We start from the raw sequence: 16,058 nt of genomic DNA on the forward strand, positions 1-16,058 counted from the left end.
ATGTGTGTGTGTGTGTGTGTGTTTTGGGAGGTGGGGGCACCTCTCGATGTGAATACCTTCGTAGCTTTTAATGTTCAGCGCTTCTGACAACAGCTAAAAGAAGAAATGCTTGTCCCCGCTGGAGGAGCTGTCGCCGGGGCAGTATGACACGAGGACGGACCGGAGAGTTTCATCCCAGTTTATTACAGAAAAAGGACCGGAGGGAGAAGCGTAAGCTGTGTTTTCTTTCTAACTTTGCTAGCGCGGACAGCCTCAAACTCGCTGAAACGAGTAGCTCGTTAGCTCTGTTGCATTCGCGCTGCCGTTAGCCGATCCACCACCGAGGCTGGTTAACGGTAACGAGTAGTCCGCGGGGCGAAAGCGTAATAACTAAATTAGTTAGCATACAGCGGTTACCAGAGGGGTTCGTCGGAGTACTTCGTGTACCTAACCAGTACCTGTCTACCTACCAGGGAAACTAAATAATCAAGGTAATGTCACCCTGTCCTCGTTATCACCGAGTTTAAGAGCCACAAGTGGTTGGATTCATCCTGGTTTAACTTAACTAGCTAAGTTAAGCGCTTTAGGAGCGAAATACGAGTTGTTATCGGCCTTTATTTTGGAAGGTAATTTATAGAATTATTTTTAATTCCAAAAAAAAGTATATAACTTGTGTTAACATTTTATACACATTCCTGTTTAAATATGAAAAAACTGCTGTCAAAATAATTGTTTGCCTTTCAAAATAAAACAATTCCTATAATTTTGAAGCCCTGAAATAAGAAAGCTTTTTTCTCTCTTTTTTTCACAGCTTATCTAAGAAGAAGTTCCGTCATCGGCCTCTGAGGATGATTGCACAAAGTAAAGCTGAGGAACCTAATTGTCCTCAGAGGATCATGTTGGCTTCCTTGAATTCTCAAATTTGACCTGAAAGACCTTCAATAATGATACCTGGATTGATTTCCCAAGAGTTACACGAGCAGCTTCTGGACCTGAAGAGTTATCAAAGTCGGACGAATGGGGTGGAGGAGCTTAAACGCATCCTCTCAGAAGTGGAAATTAAGTCTGTTCCCTGCGATAGCATCGAGGAATTCATCAAGTTTCTCCCGAGACTGCTGGATGACAGTAACTTTAAGGTTCTGTACGGAGCTCTACAGGTTTTGAACTTATTGATTGAGAAGCTAGAAAGCGGTGTAGATAGATATTTTAAACATATAGTTTTAGTAGCCCTCAAAGCCTTAGGAGATACTCGCACTCTCACCCGGAATGAATACCTGAATGTTTTCCAGCAGCTGATGAAAACGGTTGAACCTCAGCAAGTATTGGGTCTTGTTATTGGCAACTTGAAGCACAAGAACTCCAGAGTTCGGGAAGATGTTCTCAACATCATCATGGCAGCTATTCTCACTCATCCCAGGAAGGATTTCAACATTCCCAAGCTTTGCTTCGAGGTTGCGCCACACTTGGCAGACAGCAAAAGGAGGGTCCGCCTTGCTGCCCTGGAACTGTTTGCCGTTTTCGACTCCTGCCTGGACAAGGGGAAAAGGCAGGTTCTAATGAAAGCCGTCGACATGGTTGAGCAAAACGAGGACGCGGAGGGTCTCGCGGCCGCCGTGCAGGCAAGAAGAATGAGGCACACCCTTCCCAAACTGACTCTAGAGGGGACGCTGGAGTATGGCCTGGCGATGCCGAAAGCTGGACAGTGGTGCTCAGAGCTGCATGGACCGGGTGCTGATCTGGACTGGGTGATGAACGGAGGGCGGACTAGCAGTACCAGGAGCTACAGAACCGACCATGACTCCGACAGACTTTTCGGCTATGGCAGCTTGGGGTCCCTCACTGACGACCTGCCGTTTCAGAGGCGGATTGTCAGTGCGAGTAAAGGGAAAAACAAACTTCCCTGGGAGATGTCCAGCTTCTCTTCAACAGAGAACGAGCATCAGGAAAGCAGCTCTCCTGACGGGAAGAGATCTGATCAGGTGAGGCCTCATATCTTATCATTTATCCAGGTCAGGGAACAGTGCCTTCTTTTGCCTCTTTGAAATAATCTATGCGTGCATGTGCACTTTTGTCTTATAAAGCTTCTAAAGCATTACATTTGTTGTTTATAAGGGCATGAATCGCGTTGAAGGAAGTCTTAATTCTCACACTTTCCTCAGAGACTCTTCGAGGGGGGAAACTATATATAGAATCTTTGTGTCTCAGTGCAGAATGGATAGAAAAAGGAGGCAGAGTGGGAGGTGTGTTTCTTATTTGGTATCTTCTTTGCAAGGTGTGAGTCACATCAGTGCACCCATATGCATAGAAAAAAAAAAGTAAATATCTGCATCATTAACTGAGACATACACATAAAACTTCAAATACAAACTGTGGCGAAAAGTAGAGATTTGGGTGGCATGCTTTCATTTGCTGTGTCACCGGAGCTGCACAGGTAAGCGGTAAATACGTAGAAAATAAAGCCCTGTCCAAAGCAGGTGCTATCATGTGTACCAGGTGATCAGATCGCAAGAACACAGTGTGAAAGACAGGCGTTGATGCACACGAGGAAAAATCAGGGACAGATTTAGAGCTGCAATGGGTGGTACATTCTTACAGTTTGAGTTCATCATAAACGAGATGGTTTTCCCCTTTACTCTCTAGGATCATGTCTTTGAAAACAGATTTCCCTTTTTGCTGCTTAGTTAAAACATAGTTTAATTAGTATTTATACCAGTTAAGAAATTTGAGCTTTTATTTAATTCTATCACTCTTAAATTGGTCTTATTTTGTACAGACTGAAGCAGTTATGCTCAGATTAATTTTAATAACTCTGTTGTGCTCTCAATTGTTTAATTTACTGATTTGTTTTCCAGCCCTTTGGTCCAGCTGTTTTAAAAGCCTTGTGTTGATGGCGTTCTCTTGTTTCCCAGCAACCCTGAGCCACGCACGGCACTTATGGAAACAGGCTGCGGAGCATAAGTGTTCATATCGCAGGGTCATTCTTGTAAAACACGGCCGGGTTAATGCTGATTGCAATCACACCCGCCGCTCTACTATGAGTGTTGTTCACATCGTAGGCAGTATGATATTAAAAAACACACATAGCCATGCTGTCTTACAGTATGTGAGCTGAGATGAATTCTAGCTTTTTTTTGTTTAATCCTTTAACTGATTTTGCCGTGTCAGTAAAATCTACACAAGTGCATTGAGTTATACAGGAGCTGAAAAGATGCCTGCTCATACCCACACAGCTTTGTCTGAGTCATGTATTGACTCCATCTCTTTGTTCAGGCTGGTGGATGGAATTACACTAACGTCTTTGTTATTTTTAAATCATTAAAATAAGCATTTTTTCCTGTTGTAGGTGCCGCGTGAGGATTTTACGCCTGTGTCTAGGAAGTCAGAGACCTACATACCCAGCTTCAGTAAGTGACAGAGGCTTTTCTACTTGCTCTGCATGGTCAACTTCAGCACCACGCGATTTAGGGCGGCTTTAAGTTGGATTAGGATGTTAAATCAAAGGAGTCACAGTTCCAAGAGACAACAGGAGCTCCCAGATGTGAACAAAGAGGATGGGATTCTACCACAAATGACCACAACATCAGAGCTAATTTAAGTAAACAGTGACCAGAAATCCACCTTAAATTCTCAAGTCATTGTCTCGAGTGATTCCTCTTCATTTCTGCCGTTGAAAGAGCTTTTCAAAGTAAAATGTGTGAAAACTGAACAGATTGTAGGAGGACTGTCAGGACATGGGAGCAAAAAACTATTTCAAAAATGCAATGAATTCAATTGTCTTATTCCCACATATTCAGTTGAATTGAAAGATCGCTGCTGCAGTGACTGTACCTAAAGATTTAAATTTTAACCAAAAAAAATACTGTGTAAGACTTAAAGTACAGATTTGCAAAGATGGTTATTTTGTTACAAAAAACACAAAGATACTTTTGTACACATATTTCCACTTTGTTTTTTATTGCATGACTAAAGATATAAAAAATGTTGTTGTTCAGTGTTTTAATCTGTTTTGTCAAGCAGGAGAATGAATATGTGAAGCTACAGAACCACTTGGATGAAAAATGTGTTTCTAACATGTTCTTTAAAAAAAAAAATCATAATGGAGGAAGTGAAGAAAATTAATAAAGAAACTGCATTTCTGAGTATTTCTTGATTCAAATCTCAGTGAATCAGGAGCAGACAAAAACATTCTATTGGAAAAAGACTGTATAAAATACTCTGGGTTTCCTTCTCCATATGTAGACAAACGGATCCGTGTACTTCTTTGTTTTCCTTGTCTGAGCTGGAATCTGGCTCAGAACTGTACGGCTGGACAGTTCCAGTATTGCTCACTATTTTGTTGCACCGCTGATGTTAGATTGGGGATGTGAAAGGTTGTAAAGTAGTAGGAGAGAGTGTAAACAGAGAGCTCTCAGCAATGGGGAGGCAAATGGGAGGCTCAATGCCAGTGGTTCTGGCCACAACTTGGAGGCAAATTTCTGTTAAACTACTGCAGTTCTGCAAAAATATGTTCTAGAAAACAACATTTTATTTTAAATTTGGGGCAAAAACAGCATAATCATCAATAAAAGACCACTATGAACATTTTTAGAATTGATCAAAAGATGATCGGAGTGGGTCTTTAATATCTCTGAGGCCCTTTTCTCATTTTTCTTAAAACACTAGAAAGAATTACTTGGATCATGTTATTCAAAATCTTTACTTGTTGCTTTAATTTTGTGTTTTTTCCATCCTACCATAGAAGTTTTTTTTATACACAGATTACATGCCTCTTCAGATTGTTTTTTTATGCATATTTTTTTTTTCCATTAAAACTTTAATAATTTTTGACTTCACTCTGAATTTTTACCTTTTTTTCCTCAAGGTTCTGCTGACCCAAAGAAGCGTCAGTCTTCCAGGAGGGGGGAGTTTCCCTCACAACTTAGAAGAAGTGGAAGCCTCATCTTGGATACAGATATTTTTAAAACCACAAACATCTCTGACGCAAATGTTGGTAAGTTTTATCAACAAAAATGACCAAAGTGGATTTTTTTTTGTATTGTGGACATTTTCTTGTACGTGTAAGATAATTAAATGCATTAAAGATATACCAAAACTCAAATAATATTAATGGAAATAGAAAAATAATCTCTTGAACCTGGAGACACAACGATGCAGGGAGGAAGATTTCATCAAGTATTTAGTAAAGCCAAAAACCAATCCGTTATGCTTGTTTTGAATACAATGTCTCTCAGTTGCACCCAAAGGACGGGTTCTCTCCAGGAATCCCAGTGTCGAGCGAACCTTCTCCCTCCCTTCAAACCCCTCCACACCCGGTTCCTTCCTTCTACCCTCCTACCCGCTGGCTACACACCCAGTGGGCGCGCTAACTCCAACTCTGCCCCGCCGTCACGCAGACTCCTCCCTCTCCATGTCCAACACCTGGCCCAACAAGAAAGAGAACGTTCCTCACCAACGGGACACAAGTCCCTGGAGAGAAACGGCAAACAAAGTGAAGGGTAATTATCAAAAAGACGCATGTCTGTACGAATGCATTTAAAGAGTTTCATCGATTTCTGCTTCACGTGTTTTTGTCTTCAAGGGGAACTCCTCGGTGGACGTTCTCCTAGACCGCTCCGTGCCTCCCTCGTAAGCTCCTCTTCGACTTCTTCATTTCGGCAAGCTCTAAGCAGCCCTCGAGCGACTTTCTTTATTTCACCGGTGGTCCCCAAAGTGGATCATTCCCTCTCTCTTAATGGAGAAAGAGCCTATAACTCTGGCAGCTTCATGAACCACCAACCTGAAAAGAACGCTCTTCTACACTCTGAGCACATCACTACATGGCAGGACGATGCTGTAGACATGGATGAGGTCAGGATTAAAGATCTGTAGTTCAGCATGTTTGTGTACAGTGGTAACGTGTCTTCTCACATTTATTTTATGCTCTAAACAACTGCTGGACACAGACGGGGAACTCGCTACGCTCACAACGAAACAGCACCAAGAGGAGGGCCAAAGCTGGCCAAAGCAGTCCCGATCCCGACAGTCCTGACTCAGCTGTGAAAGCGGACGCGGGTTTGAACTCTTCTTTCCACTCCACCAAAGCCCTTACAAGCTCAGCTAGTGAGAGTGGCCTTTCCAGTATGATCTCAGCCACCAACTCCAGCTTCAACGGCATCAGAAGCAGGTCAGGGATTCCTGTTGTTGTGATGTTTAAATAAAGTTTACTGCATGTTTTTTTATAGCCTGAGCCTTACACTTAATCTGAATCATTTCTCATTTTTTATCAGTGAAAAATCCATAATGAAACCTCGTGTTGGAAGGGTGCCTTCTGCAAAACTGAGGTCTTCCATGTCTATGGACTTCAGCACGCTTCAAGGTACACGAGAAATAAAATGTTTTCACTCATTGTACTGCTTTGGTTTGTATTTAATCTTTTTCTTTCTTTTTAAAAAGTATCATTTCAGAGAAATGAACTGTCATCTGGGCAGAGAGTAACTTATTCTAACGGAGCCATCAACACAGAGGAAGATTCTTTATCAGGTGATTTGTTCAGAATTTCAAATGGAAGCTTTCAGCTGCAAAAGCAGCAGTTTGGTAACATTAGGTAAACAAACAAACGGTTTCCTTTGTTTTGTAGGATCCAAAATCCACCACAGTGGCAGGAACTCACCAGGCACAGATATTCCAGAGGGAGTTATAGGAAGAGGTCAGTCACCGCAGATGAGTTTAAGACTAAATCTCTTGATGATACTAAATAAACATGGTGTTTATGATAACACAGTTTCATGTAAGATTCTTGGAATAGAAGGTGTTCTCACTGCTCTTATGGTCTCTGGTAGATTTGAAATTTAGAAATGAGTCAGAAAGTGTCTCAGAAGTGCCCCCCGACATGGCTGCTACAGGTTTACAAACATAATTTAGCCCACTACAATCAAGAAATCATATCCACAGTTTTTAGAAAATGATTAAATATTAACTTCAAAAAAAGGAGCCTGGGGGCGGATGGAAATTTTAACGTGGGCCATATTTGGCCAACGGGCCAGACTGTGGACATGCCGACTCTAGTGAATTAATTTATATAATTTAATGTCTACATGTTGCTGCTGTCTCTTATCTGTCAGAAATGTGTTTTTAAAATTAATCCGTCAAAATCTAAGGTGAAAGTGCAAATTATACCAACAAATGACTGGATGCAAAAACATTTTAAAGCTCACGACAGTTAAAAAAGCAAAACAATAAAAAATTGACGTGACATTTTAGAAATTAAAACAAAATTCCAGACACCAAAACAAAATTACAAAAGAATAATGAAATGTCTCAGAAAAAAGAGTTAAATTCTTGAAATCAAAATGAAATGTTAACAAAATGAAGCAAAGGTAGGTACTATGAGACGTCACTGATTGAATAATAAAATTAGATTTTTTATGTTTGCTTTTTTTTATTTATCTTTAATGTCTGCATCCTAATAAATGTTTTATGAGTAATAATCTTGAAATCTTGATTGATACATAGCCTATCAGTGGGTTTGTGTGGAGAGTGTCCTCCCTGAGACTGGAAGGTCATGAGTTCAAATCCAGGCTGTCATACCACAGACTAAAAATGGGACTCAGAGCCTCCCTGCTTGAAACTCAGCATTGAGGGATTGGATTGGGGGGTTAAACCGAATGGTTCTCGAGCACAGCTGTGTCTGGAGTTCACGAGTCCTCCAGGGGTCAAACACATTTCACACACATAGATGTGTGACAACTAAAGGGAATTTTTAACTTAAATCCAGTATTGCTCTACGCTAAATAATTTTCGGTTAAAATGAGCAAACGTCGTCAGTAATGTCCCATAGTACCTACCTTTCCCAGTTTCATCTTTTATTAATTTTTCAATATTTAAGTTTGATTTCTGGAAATTACTTTTGTTTTTTGAAATGTTTTTCTTTTTTTTCCTGTTTTTGTCGAGTGATTTGTCGTGATTTACACTTCAAGGTCTCTGTAAAAAACTGATTCTAAGAAGTATTTTTCTTACAATTAAAAATCTCCTCTGTTTATTTTTAGGCATGTTTGAGACTGCGGTGTTCAACAGTCCAGGAGTTTCTTTTCCACCTGAACAGGGTAGTTTAGCAGCCAAACCTGCCAGCAGGCCTCCAGCGCCGATCTACAGCGGTCACAATGACAGCATGGGCAGCCCGCGTCCTGACGAGGCTAAAGTTAGTCACATCACGCCATGCTCTGTCACCTCGCAGAAAAATCCTGGGTATTTTAGTCTCACTTGTTTTGCTTATTTCTTATACTTGTGCAGGAAAAGGTGAAAACCGTGAGACTGGGTCGACATAAAACAAAGTTACAGCGTCTGGATCAGCTGGAGGTTCAATCAAGTCAAAAGGACCAAAACAGAGAAAGAATCCGCCACCGCGTAAGACAGATGCTGTCAGACTCACCCACAAACCAGAGCAAAGAATTAATTATCAAAGGTTCGACACATTTCTATTGTTTTTCAATCTTGATTCAATTGATGGTGTTCTACAGCAGGGCTTTTAGTTTGAAACTTTGTGTTAAAGGCCTTCACCCCAATGAGAGCGCTCCGACATCCACCAAAGCAGAGTCTCACTCCGATGACTCGGCCATGAGTCCCTCCAGCCCCTCCAGCCCCCCAGGACTCCAGAGTCCAGTGAAGTGCTTAACCCCCCCCCACCAGCCGAGCCCCCCGGTAGAGCCGCCACACCCTAAAAATGGGTCTCGTCTAAGAAGGGTTTCCAGTCTCAACAGAACGCGGCTCTCCCAGTCTCACAGTTCAGGTCAGTGATTGCAGAAAGCCTCATCAATCAGTGTTTTCTGTGGCAGAGCTGCTGTTCCCGACACGGTTAGGCAACATCCGTGCACATTAGGAATACATGAGGCAGCACACGAACGGGCCTTTTAATTAGCATGCCAGGATCATCAGAGCACGGCAGAGGAAGATGTTTGTTTCTGTGCCACGACGCTTTGTTTTGACAACCTTGTGTTAGCGCACCGCTGCGCCCACTCTGACAGAGACGTAACAGAAGACTAAATCTTTGTGCCCCGTTTGCTTTTTGTCCGCATGTTTAGATGAGCTGACCCATACCACGAGTCACAAGAAAAGCCCCTCAGAACCTGCAGACATGGGTCCATTCTCAAAGCCAGAGCTGGTTCTGACACAGAGTTTCAACCTGCTGAGCTCTGAAGACTGGTGAGGAACACACCCCTCCAAAATGCAGTCATACTAATAACTCTTCCAAACCTCAAAAAATCATTAGAATTTTTTTAAAGGCATTAATTCAGTTTTTTGTGCTTTTGTTCTCCAGGGAGAAAAAGATTGAGGGTCTGATGCTCCTGCGCTCCCTAGCCCTCTATCACCCTGACACACTACACAGCAATCTTCATGAAATTTGTCTGTGTGTCATTCAGGAGGTAACCTAACTTCTAGAATACTTTCACAGAAAGTCGTGCAAAGAAAATTTGAATTACTCATCTTCTAATCAAACTCTGCAGATTTCTCTAAGGTTACATTTTGTGCAGATATTCAAAATATGGGACTACTGCAGATGTAAATCAAGCTTGAAAATAACTGGTACACTGCAAAAATTGAATTGTTAGAGAGTAAAAAGACCCTTGTTTCAAGAAAATGTTCTGTTTTGCTAGAAAAATAATCTTATCTGGAACGTTTATCAACAGCAAAATAATCTTAGTTTAAGAAAATCTTTTTTTTTCTTAAAGACCTACTCCATTGAAGATTATGCCTGATGTTTTTTTAAATGTTCTTGTAACATTTTTTCATGATGGATAAAGAAAATGAAGATGAAAATTGCATTTCTGAGTACTTCTGTATTCAAATCAGGGTAAATCAGGAGGAAAGGAAAGAATAAAGTAAGAAAAAGCTTGTAGTTGTTGCGTACAAACTACTAATCAGCAAGGCAGAAGCTGCTCTGCTCCATTCTGATGCATCCACTTGTAAACAAATCCGCGTCTTTGTTTTCCTCATCCAAACTGGCATCTGGATGAAAACTGTACGCTGAGTTGCTCCAAGTTTACTCACTGTTTTTGTTGCACCACTAATGTTAGCTTGGGGTTGTGCGGAGCTGTAAGCTAGCGGGAGAGTTTTAACAAAGCACCAACAGTCCCTTCTACAACAACTCGGAGGCAAATGTCTGAAGAACTGCTGCTGCTCTACAGAAACTGTGTCCTTTTTTTGGTTTTTTGATTTTGCCCCAAAACAGCATAATTATGAATGGAAGACCACTGGGAACACTTTTAAAATAGATCAAAATATGATTGGAGTGGGACTTTATCTCCATAACGCCTGAATTTATTTCCAGCGATATATTTTTGCTTTTAAGTTAATTTTGGAGCTGAAGTAATTTGTCACATTTTTGCGACTACAGGCATTAAGGAATTAAATTTAGAATTCTCATAAAGACGATTTTTTTTTTACCCCGTTGCCAGTTTTTTGTTGTTGTTTTTTTGCCTTTTTGACAAAACTGTGAAAAGGATGAATATTTTGACTCATTTCTAAAGAGCGTGCTTTTGCAACGTGAAACTGTTATTACTTCTGTATGAGACACACATTTCCTTCTTTGTGTAAATCTCTGCTCTCATCTGTCATTTAGGTCAAAAACCTGCGATCAGGAGTGTCCAGAGTGGCTGTGTGCACCCTGGGAGAGCTGTACAAACACCTGCAGAGGGCAATGGACCTGGAGCTGGAAGGCACGGTTAAAGCTTTACTGCAGAAGGCGGGTGAGAGTAACGCCTTCATAAGGCAAGACGTGGACGCAGCGCTGGACTGCATGGTGCAGCACTGCACCCCAACTCGAAGCATCAGCGCGTTACTCTCTGGAGGTCTCAGGTGGGAAGACATCACAGAAGTTGTGGTTCACTTAAACTTTAAAATGGTTTATGTTCCTTAGCTGAATTGATTTCTCCTCCCTTCACAGTCACCTCAGCCCCGTAGTGAGGAAATGCGCTGCGCAACACCTGTCAAATCTGGTGAAGAAGGTTGGTGCGGCGCGGCTGCTTTCTGGAGGAAAAAACCTGACCGAGAGGATTTTACCAGCTGTCACCAAACTTTCACAAGATTCTTCCCAGGATGCAAGGTTTGCTTAAGTACCACAAGACACTTTCACTTCATATCTGCGCAAATTTAGATGAACACTGGCAATATGAAAAATATTAACATGTTAGAATTAAAATACAGTTTAAAAAAAGATTGCATTTGTGATGTAGAAAACACACTGGACAGGACAAGCTCACTTATAGACCAATACACCCGTGTACGTCTTCATTTTCCCTATCCGAGGTGGAATCTGGCTCTAAACTGTACGTCTGCTTTGCTTTAACATTGCTCGCCACCTTTATTGCACTGGTGGTGTTACGTTGGGGGTGTGAGGGGCTGTAAGCTAGCGGGAGAGCATGTAAACAGAGAGCTCTCAGAAAGTGGGAGGGGAAGAAGGGGCGGGATTACTATGCATCAGTGGTCCCGCCCACAAATCAGAAGCAAATTTCCAATGAATTCTCCAGAAACTACTGTATATCCTAGAAAACAAGTTTTTTTTTTAATAATTTAGGCTAAAGTCACATAATCATATATATAATTTTTTTTTATAATACATCAAAAATGATTGGAGTCTTAATGTTTGAATTCTGATCATGCTGCTCACCTTAACAGGTACTTTGGACGTCAGATCCTCCTGTTCCTGTCTTCCCACCCAGACTTTGACAAGATCCTGGAGAAATACATCCCCAGCAAAGACCTCCAGACTGTCAGAGACACCGTCTTCACTCTCCAGACAAGGGTAGGCTGTTGCTTCTACTGAGGTGTACACCTTCTCTGCTACATCTAACCCTGATTCCTGTGGTTTTAGGGTCTTGGCGAGACGCCCCAAGACACTCAGTCAGCGCGAGGGAGGCGCTCCCTCCCAGGCAGCGGCACAGCCCGGGCCTCCTCTCTCAACAGAGAGCCGCTCCACCAAACCAACAGGTAGGTGTAAACATCAAAATGTCAAATTTGCACCTGGATATTTTGGTACATGTTAAATCTCTTCCAGAGAGTCTCGTAGCCATCCCAGCTGCAGATCTCAGGCAAAAAGCATTGCAGACAAAACCGAATACATCGAACAGATCTCAGGTCTGCTGGCATCAAAGGACTTCAAAGAGAGGATTAAAGGCATCGACCAGCTAGTGGCCGACTGTCAAGACAACCCCAACATGGTCATCAACAGTATGTTCCCGGTTAGTACAGTAGTATCTGTATTACAATTCAGAGAAGTTTCACCGCTGAGGTTTAGGTCCTTTTCCTGTTATTTTCCTTGTAGGTGTTTGATGCCTTAAAAGCCCGACTGCAGGAATCCAACAGCAAGGTCAACCTTTACGCCTTGGAGTCTTTGCAGAAAATAATCCACTTACTGAAGGACAACTTGTCTCAAGTAGTCAACATCCTGGTCCCAGCAATAGTGGACAATCATCTGAATTCTAAAAACAACGCCATCTATTCTGCTGCTATCGGAGCCGTTAATGCGCTCATCTCCAATCTAGGTGCTCGTCTAGAATTATTGAAAAGGCACAGATCCATGAGTAGTGGTTGAGTGTCGTTTTTCTGTCTTCACAGACAACATGCTCCTCCTCCAGCCTTTCTGCACCAAGGCTCAGTTCTTAAGCGGTAAGGCAAAGGTGGACCTCATCGAAAAGGTCGCAGGTGCGTTCAACAAAACATCAACAGCTCCAACTTCTCCATTTATACTTTCTTAAAGACTTCTTCCTTCTTTCCAGATCTTGTGATGGAGCTCTACCCCCGAAAGCCCCAGACCGTGGAGCAAAAAGTCTTACCTCTACTGTGGCACCTCCTGAGCACCTCGGCCCACAGCGGCACCACCAACAGCAGGGGAAGCAATTTAAGAGGTGCTACCGTCAGCCTGTGCCAAGCCATGTATGCGCAGATGGGAGCGAGCCTGAGCGAATGTGCTGCCTCTCAGCCCGCTACTGTCCACAAAGATCTGAACGAGATCCTGAGAACATTCCTTTAAGCGAGAATCCATTCATCTACAATGACCTCCCCTGAAGACGAGAGACGTTGGACATTTCTCTAGTGCCTGCACTTTTCTGTGTAAGTTCAACCCGTAACAGCTTGTTATGTCCGAGGTTTACCAGAATGCAGAGGCATTGTAAAATATCAGGTACTCAGCCTGCTCTTTTTGCACTTTGTAGGTCTTTGTCATAGCTTTTTCTCCATAATATGTACTGTTGACAAATCAGACTATTACAGAATGTAAATGCACAAGGTGAAAAGAAAAAGATGTATATTTTGTCGTTTCTCTAAATTAGTTGTCATATTTTTGGAATGTGTCGTGAAGTTTTGCATCGGTGAAATGAGATTAACATGAACAAAAATTTGTACGTGGATTTGCACAGTATTGGTTTGACCTCTATATGCCGTACGATGGTACTGTTTGAATTTACCTATAGTGTGTCGTTAAAGATGTGCTGAGATTCTACCATCTGATGTTTCAGACGATCAAACCATCGTGCGGATTTAAAACAAACTGTATTTTTGTAACGTGTTTGGCTTTGATCAAAGGTCCATTTGCAAAGTGCTATCCCTGGATCAGGGGTACCGGAGCAGAAAACGGGAGGTTTTTTTCCCTCCCGTGTTTGCCTGAGAGAGAGAAGGATCCGGTCGGTTTCTGTCTCAAAAATAGTGCCAGTCTTCAAGTAGCCTTGTAACAAAACCTGTTAAATTATTTTGAGCTTGTGTGTGGACAAGATGAATATATATATATGTATGTGTGAATAAACAGTTTTATTTCTTTAAATATATCTTGTGTGCTTCATTTCAACAAAATAATGGTTTCCCAACGCATTAATTCAGATGGTTTTCTCAAATCGGCTTAACCTCACTCTTGTGTTAGGGTCGGCACTGACCCGTTTCAGTTTTTAATTGCATTAAAGAATCACTTTATTCCATCAAGACTTTTTGACTGTCATTTTTTTATTCAGCTTCTTCCCTGAAGCTGTCAGGCTGTTGAACTCTTGTGTGCCTGTGTATAGAGAATAATTTAATTCAAATTTGAGTATTTTTACATATAGTTATATATTTATTTTAACCCTTAAACAATTTATTTTTCTTATATTAGTAGAATATTGTGTTGTATATAAGCTCCAATCTCATGCCAGTGACATTGTCCTGTTTTGATGATATAAACCTTGAATTCTTAAAAAATAAGTGTGGTTGAAATGATGTCCTTTCTCTTGCTTGGCCTTTGACCTTGTTATAAAAAATAAAATAATAAAGGAATAACTAGAGCCAAAATTAAAACCAGTAATGGATTTCAGCCACACTGAGTCACTTCCTCTCCCAGTCATGTGAACATCAGGCTAAAATAAACTCAGGCATGTCCAGACACAACCTTTCCTTTGATTTAGCTTTCTAATACTTTAGGAAGATGTGATTTCTATTGGTTTGAAAGTTTTTTTGTTTGTGTTCCAATGTGTTTGGATTAAAGTTCTATTGCTGACAAAAAAGTAAATGTATTTTTGCATGTTCTTGAATAAAAAAATATGTATGAGTTGAAACTGACCTAAAACACCATAGAAGTTGCTAGAGTTAATCATTTTAAAATTGAAAAATAGATCAATAAAATTATTTTCAGAGATGTGTTCTAAATCCTTCAATAAAACTCAAGCCACACAAAAACCTTTGTTTTATTTATACAACTCTCTAGAGGTTATTTTTTCTGTTTTTATTGAAATCTAGAAGCATTTGTATCATTTTTAGAGGCCCAGAGACCCACAGAAAAAAATAAATGCATTATTTCCATGGATAAGGACGCCTAACAAGATAACTAAGAGAAGACAAAAAAAATTAATGTAAGGTTTTTGTCTTTAGTGTATTTTAAAGTTGATTTAAGATGACAGTGGACAGCGAACACCAGAGAATGATCAAAAGATGTAAATAACTTTCAGAGATGCAATAAAAAGCAAACATGAGCATGCTTTAATTTTTTTATTTTTTACTGTATTATATCAGAAAGCAGTTTGTGTTTCTATCAATCAAATATTTCCTTTTTAAATAAAGTTTAAAAAGCGCAAAATGAAAAGTTAGGCGGTTCCATCAGAGGTGAATAAATTCTTCTCACAAACACTAACAATTCTATATTTGTTTCTCCTTGTGCTTTAATATTAATCAATACTATCAAATATCCATTTTTAAAGCAGTAAAGTACACTAAAAATATGTAATCTCCTTACAATAAAACATAAAAGGACAAACATCAAAACTATGAAACTATCAGTATAATGGGCCGTGTATTAATGAAACGTTCTTCATGTATAATAATCTCTAAGCTGCCATTTTTATTTTTTTGTAAATGGCACAAATAATTATGTCTAACTGCAGAGCGGCTCATGTGTTTCTGGTAGAAATGAAAAGAGACTCTAAATAATAGAACAGATTATCTGAGAGTTTGTGGTTTGAAAGCATTTCATTTGCACTGGGCTTCATTCCAGAGAGTAAATGCTAAACATAAAAACATTAACCCTGCTTATATCGCTTTTCAGCAAATGTAGAAAAAGGAGCGATTTTAGCTTTTAGAATAAGAAATCTTGTAAAAGCACAGTGGTTTTGTCTTTTTTGGGGAGAAAACTTAAATATATAAGCACTTTTAAGCTTTTTGACAGAAGAAAACATAAATTACAGCACATGAATGTTAGGAGCTCTTATAAAGTGTGCTTTTTTTATTTAAGGGAGGGGTATTCTGAGAGTTAAGGCTGCTTGTTGATGGTTTCTGATGCACAAAACTGTTCAGAAATCTAGATCGAGTTTGATCTCAGTGCAGAACAAACCATCCAGTCACTTTTGTGCTGTTGAAGAAGGGATTTATCATTTGGGTTAAGGATGGATTTAAGGATGTACGGCTTTTAGTCAGAGGAGAAATAGCTCCTCTGGTAGACCTTTTCCACCCCCCTGATTGATCAATCTTGATCAATGGCGGTTTGAAGTCGGACGTGTCATGGACCGGAGTTCTTTGGCAGGTCCTGGTTCTCAGCCAGGTGGAGCTTTTGTCTGAACACAAACAAATTCAGGATCAACACAGAGACTTTGAGG

General features: G+C 40.6%; 2 protein-coding genes across 2 annotated transcripts in view; one reads left to right on the forward strand and one right to left on the reverse strand.

Moving 5' to 3' along the window:
• On the forward strand, window positions 1-13,772 carry LOC112142435 (TOG array regulator of axonemal microtubules protein 1; the record flags this gene model as incomplete). Its single annotated transcript, XM_024265817.1, is given in 23 exon segments — window positions 1-210; window positions 791-1,958; window positions 3,323-3,383; window positions 4,841-4,969; window positions 5,211-5,474; window positions 5,558-5,826; window positions 5,922-6,142; window positions 6,246-6,334; window positions 6,412-6,498; window positions 6,596-6,664; window positions 8,004-8,155; window positions 8,248-8,419; window positions 8,507-8,743; window positions 9,036-9,156; window positions 9,272-9,377; window positions 10,574-10,809; window positions 10,898-11,056; window positions 11,629-11,755; window positions 11,825-11,940; window positions 12,008-12,191; window positions 12,275-12,494; window positions 12,568-12,654; window positions 12,729-13,772. Coding segments are annotated over 22 exon segments (4,395 nt in total). The 3' UTR covers window positions 12,983-13,772.
• A 1,171-nt stretch (window positions 13,773-14,943) lies between these two features.
• The window catches only part of ccdc28b (coiled-coil domain containing 28B), a 6,492-nt gene continuing 5,377 nt past the window's right edge, over window positions 14,944-16,058 (reverse strand). Inside the window, exon 6 of the mRNA XM_024278567.2 lies at window positions 14,944-16,016. Within this exon, the coding sequence (XP_024134335.1) occupies window positions 15,962-16,016 (55 nt within the window). The 3' untranslated portion in view covers window positions 14,944-15,961. The remainder of the gene's footprint in view (window positions 16,017-16,058) is intronic.

The sequence above is a fragment of the Oryzias melastigma genome, linkage group LG22, assembly GCF_002922805.2.
Source record: "Oryzias melastigma strain HK-1 linkage group LG22, ASM292280v2, whole genome shotgun sequence".
NCBI classification, from domain to species: Eukaryota; Metazoa; Chordata; class Actinopteri; order Beloniformes; family Adrianichthyidae; genus Oryzias; species Oryzias melastigma.